The sequence below is a fragment of the Balaenoptera acutorostrata genome, chromosome X, assembly GCF_949987535.1.
Source record: "Balaenoptera acutorostrata chromosome X, mBalAcu1.1, whole genome shotgun sequence".
NCBI classification, from domain to species: Eukaryota; Metazoa; Chordata; class Mammalia; order Artiodactyla; family Balaenopteridae; genus Balaenoptera; species Balaenoptera acutorostrata.
In genome coordinates, this window is record NC_080085.1 from 66,356,369 (window position 1) to 66,379,497 (window position 23,129).

General features: G+C 36.8%; 1 protein-coding gene and 1 pseudogene across 10 annotated transcripts in view; one reads left to right on the plus strand and one right to left on the minus strand.

Moving 5' to 3' along the window:
• Positions 1-23,129, minus strand: part of ATRX (ATRX chromatin remodeler) — a 245,445-nt gene that overhangs the window by 61,201 nt on the left and 161,115 nt on the right. For all 10 annotated transcript variants that reach the window (XM_057537602.1, XM_057537600.1, XM_057537595.1 and 7 more), the window contains 2 exons: positions 5,670-5,823; positions 2,816-2,922 (listed from right to left, as the gene is read on the minus strand). In XM_057537602.1, the coding sequence (XP_057393585.1) occupies positions 2,816-2,922; positions 5,670-5,823 (261 nt within the window). The remainder of the gene's footprint in view (positions 1-2,815; positions 2,923-5,669; positions 5,824-23,129) is intronic.
• On the plus strand, positions 17,492-17,925 carry LOC103020059 (60S ribosomal protein L10-like; annotated as a pseudogene).

Genomic DNA, 23,129 nt, shown 5'->3' on the forward strand with positions numbered 1-23,129 from the left:
AAAACTTTTAATGAAGTATAATCTGCAAAAATACTGAATCACTATGCTGTACACCTGAAACTAATATAATATTATAAATCAACTATACTTCAATAAAAAAAAATCTATTTCTTTGAGAATTTGGACTAAAACAAACAAACAAAACAGCAAAAGTAAGTATGTCTCATCAAGTCAAATTTTGTTTATGTCCTAAGGACTGTAATATCCTATAAGATTCAAATATTAAGGATTTCTGGAATAAATGATCTAGTTTTATTAATGATATTCCTACAAACAGGATGTGTTTCAATTGTTTTCCTTTTAAATAATATTAAAAGTTTAAAAGTCTTAGGATACATCTTAAAGTATATAAGAATAAATTATTCCTGAAGAAAAATCTAAAATTAACAAATTAATAAAAATAAAAACCCCACATGATCATCTCAGTAGACACAAAGAAATCATTTGACAATGTTCAATACACATTCATGATAAGAAAAACACACTCAAAAAACTGGAAATACCGATACACGGAACTTCCTCAACATGATAAATGATATCTATGAAAAAAATACAAATAACACCATACAGAATGGTGAAAGATCAGATGCTTTCCCTCTAAGATTAGGAAAAAGAAAAGGATGTCTGGTTTTGTCACTTTAATTCAACACTGTACTAGAGGTTCTAAGGAGGGAAATGGTCAAGAAAAAGAAATAAAAGTAATCCATATTGTAAAGGAAGAAGTAAATTATCTCTATCTGCAGATGACATGATCTTGTATAAGGAAAATCCTTTAAAAATCCACAAAACACTATTTGAACTAATAAATGAGTTATTATGAAAAACTTAATTTATACATTTGCAATGAAGAATCCAAAACTAAAAGTAAGAGCACAATTCCATTTACAATACTATCAAAAAGAATAAAATAAATTTAACATAAGAAATGCAAAATGCATACACTGAAAACTATAAAACATTAGTGAAAGAAATTAAAGACCTAAATAAATGGTAAAACATCCCATGTTCATAGATCAGAAGACTTAACATTGTTAAGAAGGCAATACTTCCTAAAATGAACTACAGATTCAATGCAATCACTATCTGAATCCAAGCTGACTTCTTTGTAAAATTTACAAGCTAATTCTAGAATTCATATGGAATTGCAAGGGACCCAGAATAGCCAAAAAAATCTTGAAGAGGAACAAAGTAGGAGTACGCACACTTTCAAAACTTATGTTCAAAGCAAAGGTAACCAAGACTGTGCTACTAGCATGAGGACTGACATACAGATCAATGGAATAAAACTCAGAGTCAAGAAATAAACCTGTCTCTTTGGTCAACTAATTTTTAACAAGGGTACCATGAACAGTGAATGGGGAAAGAACAGTCTTCTCAACCGGTAGACTGAAGTTAAACCTTTACCTCATACCAAATGTAAAAATTAACTCAAAATGCATCAAAGACCTAACTGTAAGAGCTAAAACTATATAATTCTTTGAAGGAAACATAGGGGTAAATAGTCATGGACTTGGATTTGGCAATGGTTTCTCAGATATGACACTAAAGCCGTAAGTAACAAAAGAAGAAAAATAAAATTGGACTTCATCAAAATGAAAACCTTTTCTGCATCAAAGAATACTACCAAGAAAATGAAAAGACAACGAAAAGAATGAGAAAATATTTACAAAGCATGTATCTGATAAGGGCCTGGTATGCAGAAAATTTTTTAAATTAAAAAAAAAAAAATTTTAAGGTCTTTCGACTCAATAACAAAAAGACAAATGGGCAAAGGACCTGAATAAACATTTTTCCAAAGAAGATATACAAATGGCCATGAAAAAATGGTCAACATTATTAGTCATTAGAGAAATACAAATCAAAATCAAAATGAGATACCATTTCACACCCACTAGGATGGCTATAATTCAACAACAACAACAACAACAACAACAGAAAACAAGTGTTGGTAAAGATGTGGGGAAATCAGAACCCTTGAACACTACTTCTTGAGAATGTAAAATAGTGCAGCCAGTGTAGAAAAGAGTTTGGTGGATCCTCAATACATTAAACTTAGAATTGCCATATGGCCCAATAATTCCATTCCTAACTAAATATTCAAAAGAATTAAAGACAGATGTTTAAAGAAATAAAAACTTGTATACGAATGTTCATAGCAGCACTATTCATAATAGCCAAAGGAGAAAACAACTCAAATATCTATGAATTAATGAATGAATAATCAAAATGTGGGTATTATCCATGAAATGGAATATTATTAGGCCACAGAAAGGAATACAGCACTGACACTTGCTACAACTTGGATGAACCTTAAAAACATGCTATGAGAATGAAGCCAGTCACAAAAGACCACATATTATATGACTATTTATATGAAAGGTCCAGAATAGGTCAATCTATATAAACAAAGTAGATTAGTGATTGCTTAGGGGTAAAGAGGTAGAAAGGGGGTTAGCAGAATGACAGCTAAAGGGTACAGGGTTTCTTTGGTGTTGATTAATATGTTCGAAAATTGACTATGGTGATAGTTGCACAACTCTGAAAATGTACTAAAAACCATTGAATTGTACACTTTAAATGGGTAAACTGCATGATATGTGAATCATAACTCAATAACGCTGTTTAAAAAAACAAAAAAAATTTTGCTACAACTGCAGCAACAAAGACCACATTTATATGGATAAGGACAAAAAGAAAGTACAGAAAAAATAGATATATTAGGGTTGTGGGTCTGGGTAATATTCTATTGTTAAAATGTTTATACAATATGTTTAAATGAATGTTTTTAAAATTATGATATACAAATGTAACTCACCCTTATAAATAAGAGGTTTATCTTTATCTTCTGTCTTCTCCCTACTAGCCAATTCAAGAAAATCTTCAATCAAGTCCAGAGATATGAGAGACTGGCTGAAAACAAGGCTAAAAAGACAAGTTAGTATTCATGGATTAGAAGATTCACAAACAACACAATTTTAATCTAAACCTCAGTAAATATCCAAAAGAATTAAAAATTAGAAATTTGTAGAAATTAACAAGCTGATTCTAAAGTTTATATGGGTATGCCAAGCACATAGAGTAGCCAAAACAATTTTGAAAGGAAAAAAGTTGGAGGCCTAACTCTACGTGATTTCAACACAAAGCTAGTGTAATCAAAATAGTGTAGTACTGAGGAGACCAACACAAATCAGTGGAACAGAATATAGTCCTGATATAAAGCTACACTATAGTTAATTGGTTTTTGACAAATAGGCAAAAGCAATTCAATGGAAAAAAATTAGTGTTTTTAACAATGGTCTTGGCAAAATTGGATATTCATATGCTAAAAAAATGAATTTCCACCTAAGCTTCAGCTGCACAAATAGGGAATAGAAGAATCTGATTTGACAAAAGTTCTTCTTAAAAAAAAAAAAAAGTCTTAGTTGACCACAAGTCAATATGAACCAATAGTGTTATTTAGATGTTGGAAAACTGCTCCATCAGACTGCAGGAATGGAAGGATAGGGTCCAGAATAAACAAGAACCAGCCTCACTATAATTCTGTGTTAATAAAAATTCAGCTGAAGTGTTTGTGACCATATTTTGAGATAAGTGCTAAAAAAATGAAATATATTCAAGACCATGTCAGGACTGAAATTAAGCCATACAAAGAACAGATAAATCAACTGAGAAGAAAAAGCTAAAAGTGACGAGAGATAAACCCACCATTATCTGAAGAGGAGACAATTGAAATAGTAGTAGTGATGTCTGCAACCTACTTTGAAAGGCATCAGGAAAATAAGATGGATGATGGATAGATATGTAATAAATGAAGTATGATAAAATATAGAATATAGTATAGATTCTAGGTGACAGGTATATAGGTATTCACTCTAAAAATTATTTCTACTTTTTGTTATGTTTGAAAATTTCCATAATGAAATGTTGGACAAATAAAGAATAGTGGTAATCACAATTCCCGAAATGCAGTTTTATAGTCTTAACGTTGATAACACCTATCAGTTGGGTTAATAACTAAAAATGATCATTATAACAGTATTTTTAAAAAGCAGTAGATACATTCTATTTTAGACCGGGGGGAAATAGCTATAGGAAGAGTATAAACTAAAGATAAGGATCCATTTTCTAACACTTTGAAGTATTCAACTACAGGGAGCCTTCTGAGATAGAAAATATTCTACCCAGGAGAGGCCAGGAGAACATCCATGATGAACATGGTAGAAGAGATTCTTGAACTGGTTAGGAAATTAATAAAAGACTACTAAAATTTCCCCTATACTCATAAAATTCTTGTATGGTACCCAATAAAAATTAACTTTAAACTACAGAAGTTAATAGATAAAAAAGCATAAGCATGTCTAGAGCATTAATCTCTCTTGGTCTTTCAGGAACTCTGAGCTCAAATATCCACTTTCTACTTGACATCTCTCATGGACATCTAATAGGCCTTGGAAACTTAACAAAGCCAGAGCAGGACTCTTTACTACCTCTAATAAACTTACTTCTCCCTTAATCTTCTCCATTTTAGTAAATAACACCATAATCTACCAGCCACTTAGGGGGAAAGCCTGAGGGTCATCTTTGACTACTCTCTCCTTCTTACTGCCCTGCACTTAATCTACCAAGTGCTGTTGTTTCTACTCCAAAACATACCCTTCATCTCCACTACTACCACTCCATTCCAAGCCAACATCATCCCTTATCTGAACCACTTGTTTCTGTATAAGTGGCAATATGTAACAAAAAAAACTTATAGTGAGTACTTATTAGATGCCAGGTTAGGAGTTAATTAAAAAGGAATAAAACAGTCTGTGTCTTCAAACAACTCACTATCCAGCGAAAAGACACATCAAGTACATCAGAATGTGTTAAGTGTAGAGTAGAGGTATATTAAAAGGTGGTATGAAAATATAACAGAGCTACCTCTTTCCAGGAAAGTTAAAGAAACTAAATTTGACATTTTTTTAAGATAGAAGATTGTTTTATTTTAGCCTTATGTTAAAGTGCTTAAAGTTTTTAACAAAAAAATTGTTATATTAAAAGCATTATATTTTTAAAATATTTTATGACCAGAACTTGGGATCTTATAAAAGCCTAAACAGTTAAGTCTGGTTCAAAACTTTAAAAGTATGTTTTTTAAATAATAAAATGAAGGATAAGATTGGGGGTTGGAATCCAGGGAAGGGAAAGGGGGCACAAATGCTAGAATTAAAACAAACAGGAACAAAAAACAAAGGAGAAATAATAAAGAGAGTAGTCAAAGAGGTGAAATAAAGTCTGAGAGGTGTCCACTAGATTTGGAAATTAGAAGGTCATTAAGTGACTTTAGGGGGGAAAACTCAGTAAAGTAATAGGGTAGAAGCCACACTGCATGGATTGAAAAATGATTCTGAAAATGATGAAATACAAATATCAACTAGAGACTTGGCTCAAGGAAATAAGTTCAAGATGCTATAGCCAGAAAGGGAAAACAGCACTTAAGAAATAACCAGAATATGCACTCAGAAATAGTGACTTAGAAGGAAGATAGTTGTCACTACACTAACCATGAAATTACATCTTTAGAAAGGAAGAAAACAAAACAGATTTCTTTAAATAAATTGTTTAAACAATAAAAAGGTTATCAAAAGGTTCATATAACAAAAACAGGAAATAGGAAAAGAACTTACACTTTATCCCCAATTTCCTCTGCCATTCGAAGAATTTCAAAGAGAAGTACCATTTTTCCAGAATGCTCTAAAACCTCAGCATCAGCATCTGTAACAAAATCTTTGTACCAGTCTGGAGCTGGGCTGCTTGGATTAGAAGAGGAAGTAGCTTTACCTAAACAAAATAAATGAAACATAAATAAGTAGGCAAATAAGGAAAGAAGCTGAAAGACTCCAGAGAGGGATTAAGACAGAGATTAAGAGAAAGACATATAGACCAACCAACCCAGGGAGAGAGTGAGAAAGAAAGAGATTGGTAAGGATGTGGGAGAGGGGTGCAAAACACACACACACACACACACACACACACACACACACACAGAGAAGGAGAGAGAGAAAAAAGACAACCCTAGGAGAGAAAGAGCTCTGCACTCTGAGAGAAAGACACAAGATGGGGGAGGTAAGGTAGAGGGGACCCTGGAAGAGGGAGGTAAAGAGACAGAGAATCAGAAAGACACACAAAGGCACATATAAACATACATATATGTACACAGAGGAAGAAAGACATGGGGGAGGGGCACCAAGTGAGACAGTAAGCAAGAGACAGACCCTGAGAAAGTGCAAGTATGAGAAACAGAACGTGGGGGCAGGAGGGCTCAGAAAGACAGAGACCCAAAGAGATGAAGCCCCTCAGGTCCTGAGACAGTATAAACCCCAAAGCACACCCCAAGAGATAGGGACCAGGAGAGAAAGACCTAGAGACCCAAAGAGAGAGGGAGAGAGGAAAAGAAGAAGAGAAGGGAGACTGACTCACGTAGAGATCAAGGGAGAAAAGATCTTAGGGGCAGGAAACATTTCACTGTGCTACTAGAATTCTGGAAAACTCAAATAAGGATTGATCCCAGCATCACCGTATCATGTTAAATCATTTTGCTCTTACTTTCCCCATAAACTTTGACTATAAAAGGTGTAAACAGATTGCCAACAGACACATGAAAGAATGTTCAACATCATTAATCATTAGAGAAATGCAAATCAAAACTACAATGAGATATCATCTCACACCGCTCAGAATGGCCATCATCAAAAAATCTACAAACAGGGCTTCCCTGGTGGCGCAGTGGTTGAGAATCTGCCTGCCAATGCAGGGGACACGGGTTCGAGCCCTGGTCTGGGAAGATCCCACATGCCGTGGAGCAACTAGGCCCGTGCGCCACAACTACTGAGCCTGCGCGTCTGAAGCCTGTGCTCCGCAACGAGAGGCCGCGACAGTGAGAGGCCTGCGCACCGCGATGAAGAGTGGCCCCCACTTGCCACAACTAGAGAAAGCCCTCGCACATAAACGAAGACCCAACACAGCCAAAAATAAATATAAAAAAATTTAAAAATAAATAAATAAAAATGCAATTTAAAAAGAAAATCTACAAACAATAAATGCTGGAGAGGGTGTGGAGAAAAGGGAACACTCTTGCACTGTTGGTGGGAATGTAAATTGATACAGCCAGTATGGAGAACAGTTTGGACGTTCCTTAAAAAACTAAAAATAGAACTACCATACGACCCAGCAATCCCACTACCGGGCATATACCCTGAGAAAACCATAATTCAAAAAGAGTCATGTACCAAAATGTTCATTGCAGCTCTATTTACAATAGCCAGAACATGGAAGCAACCTAAGTGTCCATCAACAGATGAATGGATAAAGAAGATGTGGCACATATATACAATGGAATATTACTCAGCCATAAAAAGGAACGAAACTGAGTTATTTGTAGTGAGGTGGATGGACCTAGAGACTGTCATACAGAGTGAAGTAAGTCAGAAAGAGAAAAACAAATACCGTATGTTAACACATATATATGGAATCTAAAAGAAAAAAATGGTCATGAAGAACCTAGTGGCAAGATGGGAGTAAAGATGCAGACCTACTAGAGAATGGACTTGAGGGTACGGGGAGGGGGAAGGGTAAGCTGTGACAAAGTGAGAGAGTGGCATGGACATATATACACTACCAAACATAAAATAGATAGCTAGTGGGAAGCAGCCACATAGCACAGGGGGATCAGCTCTGTGCTTTGTGACCACCTAGAGGGGTGGGATAGGGAGGGTGGGAGGGAGGGAGACGCAAGAGGGAGGGAATGTGAGCTATATGTATACATATAGCTGATTCACTTTGTTACACAGCAGAAACTAACACACCATTGTAAAGCAATTATACTCCAATAAAGATGTTAAAAAAAAAGGTGTAAGAAGAGAGTAACACAAAATAATCTATGAAAGATATAAACAGTTCAGTTTAAAATAAGGAATGTACAGGTTTAACCTGTTTCTGTATCTTCTCTCAATTGCCTTTTAATGCAAAGTACTTTAAATTTTTATATATTTTGTTATAAAATATTTTACATATTCAGAAAAGTATATAGAATATAAAGAACAGCAGTGTTCCCATATCCCATCTTCATCAAATTTTAAAACGCATTAAATCTACTTCTGATGCAATTGAAGCCTAATATGTGACCCTAACCAATACTGTTCTCTTCTTTCCCCCCTTCTTTTTGAAAAGTAAATAAAACCCTTAACTTTATATTTACTATTTATGTTCATGTTTTTATATTTTCACTACATTTGTATCACTAAACTGTAATTATGTGTCATGGTTTTAAACTATATGTAAATGGTACCATACTGTTTGTATAATTTTACAACCTACTTTTTCACTGAATGGAGTTTTTCATTTTCCACTCAAAGTGAGACTTATTCAATAATTCTAACTGCCATATAGTATTCCACTGCATGAATGTACCATAATTTATTAGTTCTCCTGTTCATAGACATTTAGATTATTTCTCATGTTTGGCTACTGTGAAATAACTGCAATGAACACTCAGTGTTGTATTTTTCTAGAATGTTGTCTACTTCATCTAAGTTTAAAATTTTCTGGTATAAAATTATGCTCATGATTCATAAAATATCACATTAAACATACCTACTTTATATTCTTATCAAATAGTTCTAATATCTGTGGTTCTTGACAATCTGATCATGCTGTTTGTTTTTTGTGTTAACTTTGTCAGGTTGACTGATAACTTATTTTGTTGCTAACTTTTCCTAATGTTGATTGCTTCTTTAGGTACTCTATAACTTTTTCTTGTCATTTCACTTTCAATGTAGCTGTAATATGAGAGAATCCTCGGTAGCCTGGGTTGACATCATACAACTCCACAGTGATTCTGCATCTGCTTCTGTCAGGTACTCCAGGGGATCACCAACCCAGAATTACTTTTGAGGTTAGTATTTCAGCTTGAGATTTTTAGACTATGTAAATAATGTAAATTCAAACCATAAACCATGTGAGGGAAAGCCCATGATTATGAATCCAAGAAAACTATTTTTGAAACCCATAGCCCAGGGTGACACAGATAAGCTTCCTTGTCATCTCCTTGTCATCTCTCTGGATTGATGGGAAAAATTTTTTCTATCCTATTCTTCTATGGAGTATGTACCTATGTTAAACAGATTCAGCTTTAATCTGAGTTCTAAGAACTCTCCACCTTATAGAGGGCTCAAGGTCTTGAATCTTACCCCTGGCTAGGTGAAAACCAAAGCTGCTACTCTCAAGACTAGCCTATCCCTAGAGCTTCTGTAGCATACCTTCTTGAACTTACTGTTTAGGTTATCAGTTCCTTCTTTTTTGTCTGGGTCCTGGTGATTTCCATTACTTTTACAGAGCTCATTATGCATTTGTATTTAAACCACAATAAACTATTGCCTAAATGTACCATGTATTTTCAAGATTCCATGCCTTTCCTTGAATGTCTTATATTACATTCTCCCCCTATTTTCTTGACCAACTTCCATGCATATTTTACTATCTTTCAAGAGTCAACAAAAATTTCATCTTAGAACAGCCTTCTTAAGAGGGTGACCCTTGGCTGTTGTCTGGGACCTTGAATGGTAAACCATTCCCTGTACTGATTTTAAACTTTCCCTGAGAAGAGGGAATTGCTGCGCCTCGTCTAGGCACCTAGAAAGAAAACACCTGTTTTCGTTCTGGGAGTCTGGAATTTGGTAAGAGCCAGGCAGAAAGTGCCTATGTCACCAGTCCCCAGTAAAAACCTTGGGTACTTAGTCTCTAATGAGCTCCTCTGGTAGACAACACTTCACATATGTAGCCATAACTTGTTGCTGCAGAAATTAGTACATCCTGTGTGACTTCACTGGGATAGGACTCTTGGAAGGTTATGCCTGGTTTCCTCTGGACTTTGACCAATATGTGCCTTTTCCCTTTCCTGATTTTGCTTTGTACCCTTCTGTTGTAATAAACCATAGTCCTGAATATGACTACATGCTGAGTCCTATGAATCACCAAACCAGGGGGGAGCTTTGAGGAATCCTGACACATAGCTTATCAAGCATATGCTAACTAAAATTCCTTTCTACAATTAGTCAACTGGCAAATAATCAGTGCCTTTGGGAATTTTGCAGTTCCACAGACTGCACACAACTTCAGCAATGGTTACCCAATTTAATTAAGGTAATTTATATACGGTAAAAGTGTAAGCAATTATAAAAAAAGCTGGCAGAAAGGGAGTACAAATGTGGCAGCTAAATAAGAAGTCTAAAAGCTTAGCACAGGTGACAATTTCTGTGCAAATACAATAGATTCATTCTAATTGTAATCCTGTTGGATATAATCACAACAGAGTAATCTCTAAAAAAAATAAAAAGTGACCCAGAAAAATATGGGCTACTCCAGTTCATAAATATCCTGAATAAATAATTAAAACCTGCAAATAGATATTTCATGCTGAATATTCTTACTTCATCATCGACATGGATTAATCATTCCTTCTGTTATAACTCTGTATTGTGTATGCATACGTGACAAGTAACAGTGAATTAATAAATCAAAGCCACTTCTAAATATCTACTCTGGATATCAAAAAATGTTTACAAGGCAAGGCACAATGGAAATACAAACAAATAGAAAGCAACACTTTTATCCCTAATTTCTTCAAGCAATCTAAATATATATTTAAACACCATATTTGCAGCAAGATACACTGTAGTTTTTTTTTCTTATAATAACGAACTTTATTTTATACCAGAATTCTACTACACAAGAATATTGGGAGGAGTCATTGGAAATGCAGATTATTGTTAAATGCAACTTAAAAAATACTCTCCCCATCCCATTTAGGTAGCACAGATGTTTCTATGCCTACTAAACTCAGTGGCGCTACTGGAAATGCAACATATTTGCCAATCTAGTGAAGAAGAACATTCCCCACCAGACCAAGCACCTCTGAAGACCAGGCCCCTTTGCTTTTCCTTTGATTTCTGGTGTCAGCACACTGATATGCACTAGGTATTTTTGAATCAATAGAATGACTGAAAGAATTAGGCTATAAATTCATCTATCAATCAATCAATCAATCAATCACCATCATCACTGTCTTCAAAATGTATCCCAAAGTAAAAGACCAGCAGAACCAAAGAATCAGAGATATTTCTTACCACCTCCTAAAACTGAATCTTTCCTGACTCCACCCCCTTTTCAGGCTACCACCTCACCCCTTATCTCTTCTTACCTTTTTTTAAATTGAAGTGCAGTTAATTTACTATGTTGTGTTAGTTTCAGATGTACAGTAAAGTGATTCAGTTATATATATATATTCTTTTTCTGATTCTTTTCCCTTATAGGTTATTACAAAATATTGAGTATAGTTCCCTGTGCCATACAGTAGGTCCTTGTTGATCATCTATTTTATATGTGTATATGTTAATCCCAAACTACTTTATCCCTCCTCCCCTTTCCCCTTTGGTAACCATAAGTTTGTTTTCTGTCTGTGGGTCTATTTCTGTTTTGTATATAAGTTCATTTGTATCATTTTTCTTTTTTGATCTTCCACATATAAATGATATCGTATGGTATTTGTCTTTCTCTTTCTGACTTACTTCACTTAGTATGATAATCTCTAGGTCCATCCATGTTGCTGCAAATGGCATTATTTCATTCTTTTTTATGGTTGAGTAATATTCCACTGTATATGTATGTATGTGTGTGTGTATGTATACACACACACACACACACACACACACACACACACCACATCTTCTTTATCCATTCATTTGTTGATGGACATTTAGGTTCCTTTCATGTCTTGGTTATTGTAAATAGTGCTGCAATGAACACTGGGGTGCATGTATCTTTGCAAATTATGTTTTTCTCTGGATATATGCCCAGGACTGGGATTTCAGGATCATATGGTATCTCTGTGTTTTAGTTTTTTAAGAAACCTCCATCACCTCACACCAGTCAGAATGGCCATGATCAAAAAGCCTACAAATAATAAATGCTGGAGAGGGTGTGGAGAAAAAGGAACTCTCCTACACTATTGGTGGGAATGTAAATTCATACAGCCACTATGGAGAACAGTATGGAGATTCCTTAAAAAACTACACTGTAGGGCTTCCCTGGTGGCGCAGTGGTTAAGAATCCACCTGCCAATTCAGGGGACACGGGTTCAAGCCCTGGTCCGGGAAGATCCCACATGTCACAAAGCAAGTAAGCCCGTGCGCTACAACTACTGACCCTGCGCTCTAGAGCCCACGAGCCACAGCTACTGAGCCCACGTGCCACAACTACTGAAGCCCGCATGCCTAGAGCCTGTGCTCCGCAACAAGAGAAGCCACCACAACAAGAGCCCCGCTCACTGCAACTAGAGAAAGCCTGTGCGCAGCAATGAAGACCCAACGCAGCCAAAAATAAATAAATAAAATTTTAAAAACCTACACTGTAGTTTTAGAAATAAAGGTAGAATATCATTAAAATATTATATGTATAAATAGTAGTACTAGTAGAATGGTAAACTCTGTAAGTGTATTTTGCACATTGATATAACCCAAGCTTCTTGAGCTGTCCCAGGCACATAGTAAGAACACAATAAACATTTGTTGAATGAATAAATATGGTATGTTAATGCTAATATTATGGTCCTACATCATACACCAAGATTCTATCACAAAAGATTATATCCATACAATAAATTATATACATTTTGTTTTTTAATTGCATTACAATTAACATACAATATTATATTAGCTTCAGGTGCACCACATAGTGATTAGATGTTTTTATACAGTGTGCAACGATAACCACAATAAGACCAGTTATCATCCATCACCATATTTTACAATATTACTGACTACATTCCCTATGTGCACATTAAATGCCTGTGACTTACTAATTTTATAGCTGGAAGTTTGTACCACTTAACTCCCTTTACCTATTTCATCCATTCCCCCAAGATGCACCCCCTTCTGCCAACCACCAGTTTGCTCTAGATATCGACGAGTCTGTTCCTATTTAGTTTTGTTCATTAGTTTTGTTTTTTTACATTCCACATATAAGTTAAATCGTAGTCTTTGTTTTTCTTGGTCTGACTTATTTCACTTACCATAATACCCTGTAGGTTGATCCACAGTGTCATAAAGGCAAGATTTCATTCTTTCTTATGGCTGAGTAGTATTCCATTACACACACACACCCCCACACACACCCACACACCCCTTCTTTATCCATTCATCTACTGATGGACACTTACGTTGCTTCCATATCTTGGCTACTGTAAACAGTGCTGCAATGAACATGGGAGTACACATATATTTTCAAATTAGTGTGTTTGTATTCTTCAGATAAATATCCAGAAGTGGAAATGCTGCATCATACGGCATATGGTAGTTCTACTTTTAATTTTTTGAGGAACCGCCATGGTTTTCATAATAGCTGCAACAATTTACCTTCCCACCAACAGTGCACAACAGTACCCTTTTCTCCACATCTTCACCAACACTTGTTGTTTCTTGCTTTTTGATAACAGCCATTCTGACAGGTGTGAGGTTGTATCTCACTGTGCTTTTGATTTGCATTCTGCTGATGATTAGTGATGTTGAAGGCCTTCCCATGTTCCTGTTGACCATCTGTATGTCTTCTCTGGAAAAATGTCTATTCAGGTTCTCTGCCCAGTTTTTAATTGGGTTGTTTTTTGATGTTGAGTTGTATGAGTTATTTATATATTTTAGATATCAACCCCTTATGGGATATATCACATGCAAATATATTCTCCATTTAGTCCCATTAAACAAATGGGACTACTTTGATGTAGTCCCATTTGTTTAATTTTACTTTTGTTGCCCTTGCCTGAGGAAACAGATTCAAAAAAAAATATTTCTAAGACCCATGTCAAAGAGCATACTGCCTATGTTTTCTTCTAGGAATTTTAAAGTTTAAGGTCTTACATTCAAGTCTTTAATCAATTTTGAGTTTCTTTTTGTATATGGTGTAAGAAAGTGGTCCAGTTTCATTCTTTTGCATATAGCTGTCCAGTTTTCCCAACACTATCTTATTTCAAGAGACTGTCTTTTCCCCACTGTATGTTCCTGCCCCATTTGTTGTAGATTAATTGAACATATGAGCTTCAGTTTATTTCTGAATTCGCTACTGTGTTCCATTTATCTACGTGTCGGTTTTTGTGCTAGTACTATACTGCTTTGACTACTAAAGCTTTGTAGTATAATTTCAAGTCTGGAAGCATGTTATCTCCAGCTTTGTTCTTCTTTCTCAAGATTGCTTTGGCTATTCGGGATCTTTTCTGTTCCATACAAATTTTAGAATTGTTCTCATTCAGTCAAAAATGCCACTGGTATTTTGACAGGAATTGCATTGAATCTATAGATGACTTTGGTAGTATCAACATTTTAATGATATTGACTCTCCAATACATGAGCACAAAGTATATTTCCATTATTTTTGTGTCATCTTCCATTTTGTTCCTCAATATCTCAGTTTTCAGAGTACAGGTCTTGTGCCTTGGTTAAATTTAAACCTAGATATTTTATTCTTTTTGATGCAATTGTAAATGGGAAAGTTTTCTTAATTTCTCTTTCTGCTAGTTCATTACTAGTGTACAGAAATGCAACAGGTTTCTGTATATATATATTTTAATTTTATTTTATTCATTTATTTATGGCTGTGTTTTATTTATTTATTTATGGCTGTGTTGGGTCTGCGAGGGCTTTCTCTAGTTGCGGCAAGTGGGGACCACTCTTCATCGCGGTGCACAGGCCTCTCACTATTGCGCCCTCTCTTGTTGCGGAGCACAGGCTCCAGACGCGCAGGCTCAGTAGTTGTGGCTCATGGGCCTAGTTGCTCCGCGGCATGTGGGATCTTCCCAGACCAGGGCTCAAACCCGTGTCCCCTGCATCGGCAGGCAGATTCTCAACCACTGCGCCACCAGGGAAGCCCTGTATATTTTTTTATGCTGAAACTTTACTGAATTTATTAGTTCTAACAGTTTTTTGGTAGAGTCTTTGGGGTTTTCTACATATAGTATCATGTCATCTGCAAATAGTGACAGTTTTACCACTTCCTTTCCAATCTGGATGCTTTTTCCCTTTTTCTTGCCTAATGGCTGGGGCCAGGACTTCCAATACTATATTGAATAAAACTAGTGAGAGTCCATATCCTTGTCTTGTTCCTGATCTTAGAGGAAAAGCTTTCAGCTTTTCACCACTGAGCATATTACCTGTGGGTTTTTCATAAATGACTTTTACTATGATGAGATATGTTCTGTCTGTACCCACTTTGTTGAAAGTTTTCATCATAAATGGATGTTGAATTTTATCAAATGCTTTTCCTGCATCTACTAAGATGATCATTTGATGTTTATCCTTTGTTTTCTTAATGTGGTATATCACATTGATTGATTTACAGATGTTAGACCATCCTCGTACCTCTGCAATAAATTTCATTGATCATGGTGTATGATCCTTTTAATGCATTTTAAAATCCAGTTTGCTAATATTTTGTTAAAGATGTTTGCATCTGTGTTCATCAGGGACATTAGCCTGTAGACTATTTTTTTGGTGGTGTCTTTGTCTCATTTTGGTATCAGGGTAACACTGGCCTCATAAAATGAGTTTGGAAGTGTTCCTTCCTTTTCACTTTTTTGGAATATTTTGAGAAGAATAGGTACTTACTCTTCTTTAAATGTTCAAGATAATTCACCTGTGAAGCCATCTGGACCTGGACTTTTGTTTTTAAACTACAGATTCAATATTGTTACTAGTAATAGATCTATTCAGATTTTCTATTTCTTCATGATTCAGTCTTGGAAAACTGTGCATTTCTAGGTATTTATCCATTTCTCCCAGGTTGTCTAATTTGTTGCTACACAATTGTTCATAGTAGTCTCTTATGATCCTTTGTATTTTGGTGGTGTTGGTTGTAACTTCTCCTCTTTCATTTCTGATTTTATTTATTTGGGTTCTCTCTTTCTCTTGATGAGTCTGGCTAAATATGTGATTTTGTTTATCCTTTCAAAGAAACAACACTTATTAGTTTCACTGAATTTTCCTTTTTTTTAAAGACTCAGCTTCAGTTATTTCCACTCTGATCTTCATTATTTGGTTCCTTTCACAAACTTTGGGCTTTGCCTGTCCTTCTTCTTCTTGTTCCTTTAAATGTACCTTTACATGGCTTATTTGACATTTTTCTTATTTCTTCTAGTAGGCCTGTACCACTATGAACTTTCCTCTTAGAACTGCTTTTACTGCATCCCATAGATTTTGTAATGGTGTGTTTCCATTTTCATTTGTCTCAAAGTATTTTTTTATTTCCTCTTTCATTTCTTCGTTGATCTATTGCTTGTTTAGTAGCATGATTTTTAGCCCCCCATATTATTGCTTTTTCCAGTTTTTTTCTTGTACTTGATTTCTAGTTGCATACCACTGTGATCTGAAAAGATGCTTGATATGATTCCAATCTTCTTAAATTTATTAAGACTTGTTTTGTGACCTAACATGTGATCTATCCTGGAGAATGTTCCATTTTGTGACCTAACGTGATCTATCCTGGAGAATGTTCCATGTGCACTTGAAAAGAATATGTATTCTGCTGCTTTTGGATGAAATGTTCTATATTTATCTATTAAATGCATCCGGTCAAATACCAGATTTAAGGCCAGTGTTTCCTTACCGATTTAGTGTCTAGATGATCTATCCATTGATGTAAGTGGGGTATTAAAGTCCCCTATTATTACTGTATCACTGTCAATTTCTCCCTTTATTTCCGTTGACACTTTCTTTATATATTTAGACACTCCTATGTTGGATGCATGAATATTTACAAACGTTATATCCTCTTGTTTGGATTGACCCCATTAACACTATGGCATGCTTTTCCTTGTCTTTTGTTATAGTTTTTGTTTTAAAGTCTATTTTGTCTGACATGAGTATTGCTACCCCAGCATTCTTTACTTTACAATTTGCAAGGAATATCTTTTTCTATCCCCTCACTTTCAGTTTATGTGTGTCTTTAGATCTGAGGTGAGTCTCCTACAGGCAGCATATAGATGGGTCATGCTTTTTTATCCATTCAGCTACCCTATGTCTTTTGATTGGAGCATTTAGTCCATTCACATTTAAAATAACTATTGGCAGGTATATACTTATTGCCATTTTTTAACTTGTTTTCTGGTTGTGTTTTTAGTTCTTCTCTGTTCCAGTCTTACTCTCTTCATTTCTTCCCTTATCGTTTGACGGATTCCTTTAGTTTTATGTTTGGATCCCTTTCTCTTTATTTTTTTGTGTACCCATTGTAGGTGTTTTTGATTTGTGGTTATTATGAGGTGTGTGTATGTATGTATGTATGTGTATATACATCAACCTGTATATATACCCAATTATTTTAAGCTGACAGTCACTTTAAGTTTGAAGGCATTCTAAAAGCACTACGTTTTGCTCTTTCCCTTCAACATGACTCTGAAAATCCTGTTGTCGCCATGGGCTGCTGCCCTGCCTGGTATTACTAGTATTGTAAGAACAATCTGTACCCAGAGTCTTGCTTCTGCCAAGGTGACCCTGATGCCAAGATCCACATCTTTGACCTGGGGTAGGAGAAGGCAAAAGTTCCGACTCTGTGTCTACATGGTGTCAAATGAGTATGAGCAGTTCTCCACTGGAGGCTGACCATATTTGTGCCAACAAGTACACGGTGAAAAGCTGTGGTAAAGATGGTTTTCACATCCAAATGCCATCTCCACCCCTTCTACATCATCCACATCAACAAGACATTGTCCTGTGCTGAGGCTGACAAGCTCTGGGTAGGTATGTAGGGTGCCTCTGGAAAGCCCCAGGTCACAGTGGCCACAGTACACACTTGTCAAGTCATCATGTCCATCCCCACCAAGCTGAAGAACAAGGAGCATGTGGTTGAGGCCCTACACAGGGCCAAGTTCAAGTTCCCTGGCCACCAGAAGATTCACATGTCCAAGAGTGGGGATTTACTAAGTTTAAAGTCGATGAATTTGAACATGTGGTGGCAGAAAAGTGACTTATCCCAGTTGGCTGTGGGGTTAAATACATCCTTAATCACGGCCCCTTGGACAAATGGCAGGCCCTGCACTCACAAGAGCCTTAGTGTTGTTGTCCATTCCTTGCTCATGCCCACCAATAAATCCTACTTTCCTGTCAATCAATCAAAAAAAAGCACTCCATTTTCACTCGCCTGTCACATTTTATTTTTTGTCGTTATATTTTACTTCTTTTTATTTTGTGTATCCCTTAACTACTTACTTCAGTTATAGCTGATTTTTTTTTACTACTTGTCTTTAAACCTTCATACTAGCTTTTTAAAGTGACTGATACAATTCCTTTACTATATATTCTCCTTCACCAGTGATTTTTTTCTTTTCATATATTTTCTTATTTTTAGTTGTGATCTTTTCTTTTCCCCTTAAAGATAACCCTTTAATATTTCTTGTAAGGCCAGTTTATTGGTGATGAACTCCTTCCGTTTTTGCTTGTCTGAAAAACTCCTTATCTCCCCTTCAAGTCTGAATGATAACCTTGCCAGGTACAGTGTTCTTGACTGTAAGTTTTTATCCTCTCAGCACTTTAAATACATCATGGCACTCCTATCTGGCCCACAAAGTTTCTGGTTTAAAATCAGCTGACAGGCTTATGTGGTTTCGCTTGTATATGATTAGCTGTTTTTCTCTTGCTGTCTTTAAAATTCTCTTTTATTCTTAAACTTCTGCCATTTTAATTATGATGTACCTTGGTATGGGTCTCTTTGGGTTCATCTTGTTTAGGATCTCTATGCTTCCTGTACCTGGGTGTCTGTTTCCTTCCCTAGGTATGGATGTTTTCTGCCATTATTTCTTCAAATAAGTTTTCTGTCCCTTTCTCTCTTCTTCTTCTGGGACCCCTACAATATAAATATTAGTATGGTTGATGTTTCACAGAGGTCCCTTAAACTCTCATTTTTAAAAATTCTTCCTTCTTGTTGCTATTCTTATGGGGTGATTTCTACTATTTTATCTACCAGGTTACTTATCCCTTCTGTATCATCTCATCTGCTTCTGATTCCCTCTAGTGTATTTTTTATTTCAGTTACTGTATTGAGTTCTGATTCTTTCTTACATTTTCTAAGTCTTTGTTAAAGTTCTCACTGAGTTCCTCCAATCGTCCCCTGAGTTTGGTGAGCACCCTTATGACTGTTTCTTTGAACTCTTTTATCAGGTAAACTACTTATCTGTTTCATTAGGGTTTATTTTTTCCTGGGGTTTTATTTTGTTATTTTGTTTGGACCATATTCCTCTATCTCATTACTTTGATCTTCTTTTGTGTTTCTATAAATTAGGTGAAACAGCTACCTCCCCAGATCTTGAAGAAGAGGCCTTGTGTGGGAACATTCCCTGTGTAGACTACTTGTGCCTAGAGGCTTTGGCAGGCCAGATGGGGCTGCAGTGGGCACCAGCTGGGGTTAATACCTGGGGACCACTATGCCCGAGGCTGCCTTGGTGGGACCACTGAACCTGGAGGAGGGCCCAGTCCAGGGGCAGCCCCCTGGGAAGTACTGCACCCAAGGCTGCCTTAGGAGGATAGCTGGAGCTGGAGAGGACCTGGTCCAGGGGCAGTCCCTGAAGAGTGCTGGGCCATAGGCTGCCTTGATGGGGCGGCTGGAGCTGGAGCAGATATGGGGCAGAAGGAGTCCGGGGGTGGAACTTCAAACAATAGTGATCACCAGTGCCTCCTACCCAGGCAAGGGCTCCAACAGTTCCCTGTCATTTAGGCAGAAACTCTAGGGTTAGGAAACAGATTTCCTTTACATATACTGTAGGTGCCTTTAAAGTTTCTTCACTGTGTCCCAGGGTGAATGTGTCTGCATTTGGATCCCTCAGCAATCCATCTCCCTACCATAGATCACTGCGAAAGAGGAGGGGTTCCCATGGATACCATGTCTCTGACTTTCCTACCAGTTTCTACGTGGTTCTTCTATTGGCAGCACCAGTTCATTCAGCCCCCAGGTCTTCTTCAAGAGGAAATGCATTGTGTTTAGGTGTAGATCATTGTGCTCAGGGGAGGAGGTGAGCATAGGGTCTTCCTGTGCCGCCACCTTTCCAAGTCCACTCTATGCTTGTTTTCAAATATAAATGCTCACTGATAACGCTTACTCTGAAAACACAGGCATACCTCAGAGATATTGCAGGTTTGGTTCCAGACCATCACAATAAAGCGAATATCACAATAAAGTGAGTCACACAAATTTTTTGGTTTCCCACTACATATAATAGTTAGGTCTACACTATTCTGTAGTCTATTAAGTGGGCAAGAGCATTATGTCTTAAAAAATAATGTACATACCTTAATTTAAAAATACTTTATTACTAAAAAAATGCTTGCATCATCTCGCTGAAGCAAGTCATAATCTTTTTGCTGGTGAGGGGTCTTGCCTCCATGTTGCTGGCTGCTGACTGGTCAGGGTGGTGGTTGCTGATGACCGGGGTGGATGTGGCAATTTCTTAACATAAGACAACAATGAAGTTTGCTGCATCGATAATGGCTCTTCCTTTCATGAACGATCTCTCTGTAACATGCAATGCTGTGTGACAGCATTTTACCCACAGTAGAACTTCTTTCAAAATGGGAGTCAATCCTCTCACACCCTGAAATGGATTTATCAACTAAGTTTATGAAATGTTCTAAATCCTCTGTTGTCATTTCCACCATCTTCACAGCATCTTCGCCAGGAGCAGATTCCATCTCAAGAAACCACTCTCTTTGCTCATCCATAAGAAGCAACTCTTCATCCATTAAAGTTTTATCATGAGATTGCAGCAATTCAGTCACATCTTCAGGCTCTTCTAATTCTAGTTCTCTTGCTATTTCCACCACATCAACAGTGACTTCCTACCCTGCAGACTTGAACCCCTCAAAGTCATCCATGAGGGTTGGAATTCACTTCTTCCCAACTCCTGTTAATGTTGATATTTTGACCTCTTCCCATGAATCACGAATGTTCTTAATGGTACCTAGAATGGTGAATCCTTTCCAGGAGGTTTTCAATTGACTCTGCCCAGATCCATCAGTGGAATCACTGTCTATGGCAGCTATAGCCTTACAAAGTGTACTTCTTAAATAATAAGACTTGAGAGTTGAAATGACTCCTTGATCCATAGGCTGCAGAATGGATGTTGTGTTAGCAGGCTTGAAAACAACATTAATCTCGTTGTACATCTCCATCAGAGCTCTTGGGTGACCAAGAGCAGTAATATTTTAGAATTACTGTCAATGAGCAGAAATATTTTGAAAGGAATCTTTTTTTTTCTGACCAGTCGGTCTCAACAGTGAGCTTAAAATACTCAGTAAACCATGCTGTAAACAGATGTGAGGCCATCCAGGCTTTGTTGTTCCATTTATAGAGCACAGGCAGAGCAGATTTAGCATAATTCTTAAGGGCCCTGGGATTTTCAGAATGGTAAATGAGCACTGGCTTCAACTTGAAGTCACCAGCTGCATTAGCTCCTAATAAGAGACTTAGCCTGTTCTCTGAAGCTTCGAAGCTAGGCATCGACTTCTCCTCTCCAGCTATGAAAGCCCTAGATGGCATCTTCTTCCAACAGAAGGCTGTTTTGTCTACACTGAAAACCTGTTGTTTAGTGTAGCCACCTTCATGAATTATCTTAGCTAGATCCTCTGGATGATCTTCTGCAGCTTCTACATCACCACATGCTGCTTCACCTTGCACTTTTATGTTATGGAGATGGCTTCTTTCCTCAAACCTCATGGAACCAACCTCTGTTAGCTTCAAACTTTTCTTCTGCAGCTTCCCCACCTCTCTCAGCCTTCATACAATTGAAGAGAGCTAAGCCTTACTCTGGATTAGGCTTTGGCTTAAGAGAATGTTGTGGCTGCTTTGATCTTCTATCCAGACCACAACCACTTTCTCCATATCAGCAATAAGACTGTTTCACTTTCTTATCATTCGTGTGTTCACTGGAATAGCACTTTTAATTTCCTTCAAGAACTTTTCCTTTGAATTCACAACTTGGCTAACTGTTCGGCAAAGAGGCCTAGTTTTGGCCTATCTCGGCTTTCAACATGCCTTCCTCACTAAGCTTAATCATTTCTGGCTTTTGATTTAAAGTGAGAGACAAGCAAGTCTTCCTTTCACTTGAACACTTAGAGGCCATTGTAGTGTTATTAATTGGACTGATTTCAATATTGTTGTGTCTTAGGGGATAGGGGGGCCTGAGGAGAGGGAGAGAGACGGGGGAAAGGACAGTCGGTGGATCAGTCAGAACCCACACAACACAAAATTTATCAATTAAGTTGCCTGTCTTACATGGGTGCAGTTCATGGCTCCCCAAAACAGTTACAATAGTAACATCAAAGATGACAGACCACAGATCACCATAACAAACATAATAATAACAAAAAAGTTTCAAATATTGTGAGAATTACAAAATGTGACACACAGATACGGAGTGAACAATTGCTGTTGGAAAAATGGTGCTGATAGACTTGTTTAACACAGGGTTGCCACAAACCTTCAATTTGTGAAAAACACAGTATCTGTGAAGTGCAATAAAACAAGGTATGCTTATGCTGAAATAATAAATCAAATATTTTGAAGTAGTTTATATACAGTCATTTCCTCATCATAAAATGTCCTAATACGATACTAAACTAAAACACAGAGATGTGGATGCTGTAAGGTAAACTTAAATGACTTATTCAAGGTGTTGCTTCTCAAAAAGTTCAGAAAGCTACTGCAAAAGAATTAAGCATAAACTCTTTGACGTGAAAGTGAAATATGCAGTAAAACTCATAGCTCAGTTATAGCCATCTACTTATTTAATATCCATTTCAATTTCCAGGTGCAACATTTTGGCTCTTTAATACTTCCTATTTAGGTTTTCTTACATTTACTATAAGAAAGTGATTTGCAAGGGGAATTCCCTGGCAATCCAGCGGTTAGGACTCGGAGCTTTCACTGCTGGGTCCCAGGCTGGATCTCTGGTCAGGGAACTAAGATCCCACAAGTCATGTGGCAGGGCAAAAAAAAAAAAAGTGATTCCTTTTTAACACTTACACAGTACCAGGTATATATGATCATGTATTATGATCTACTCA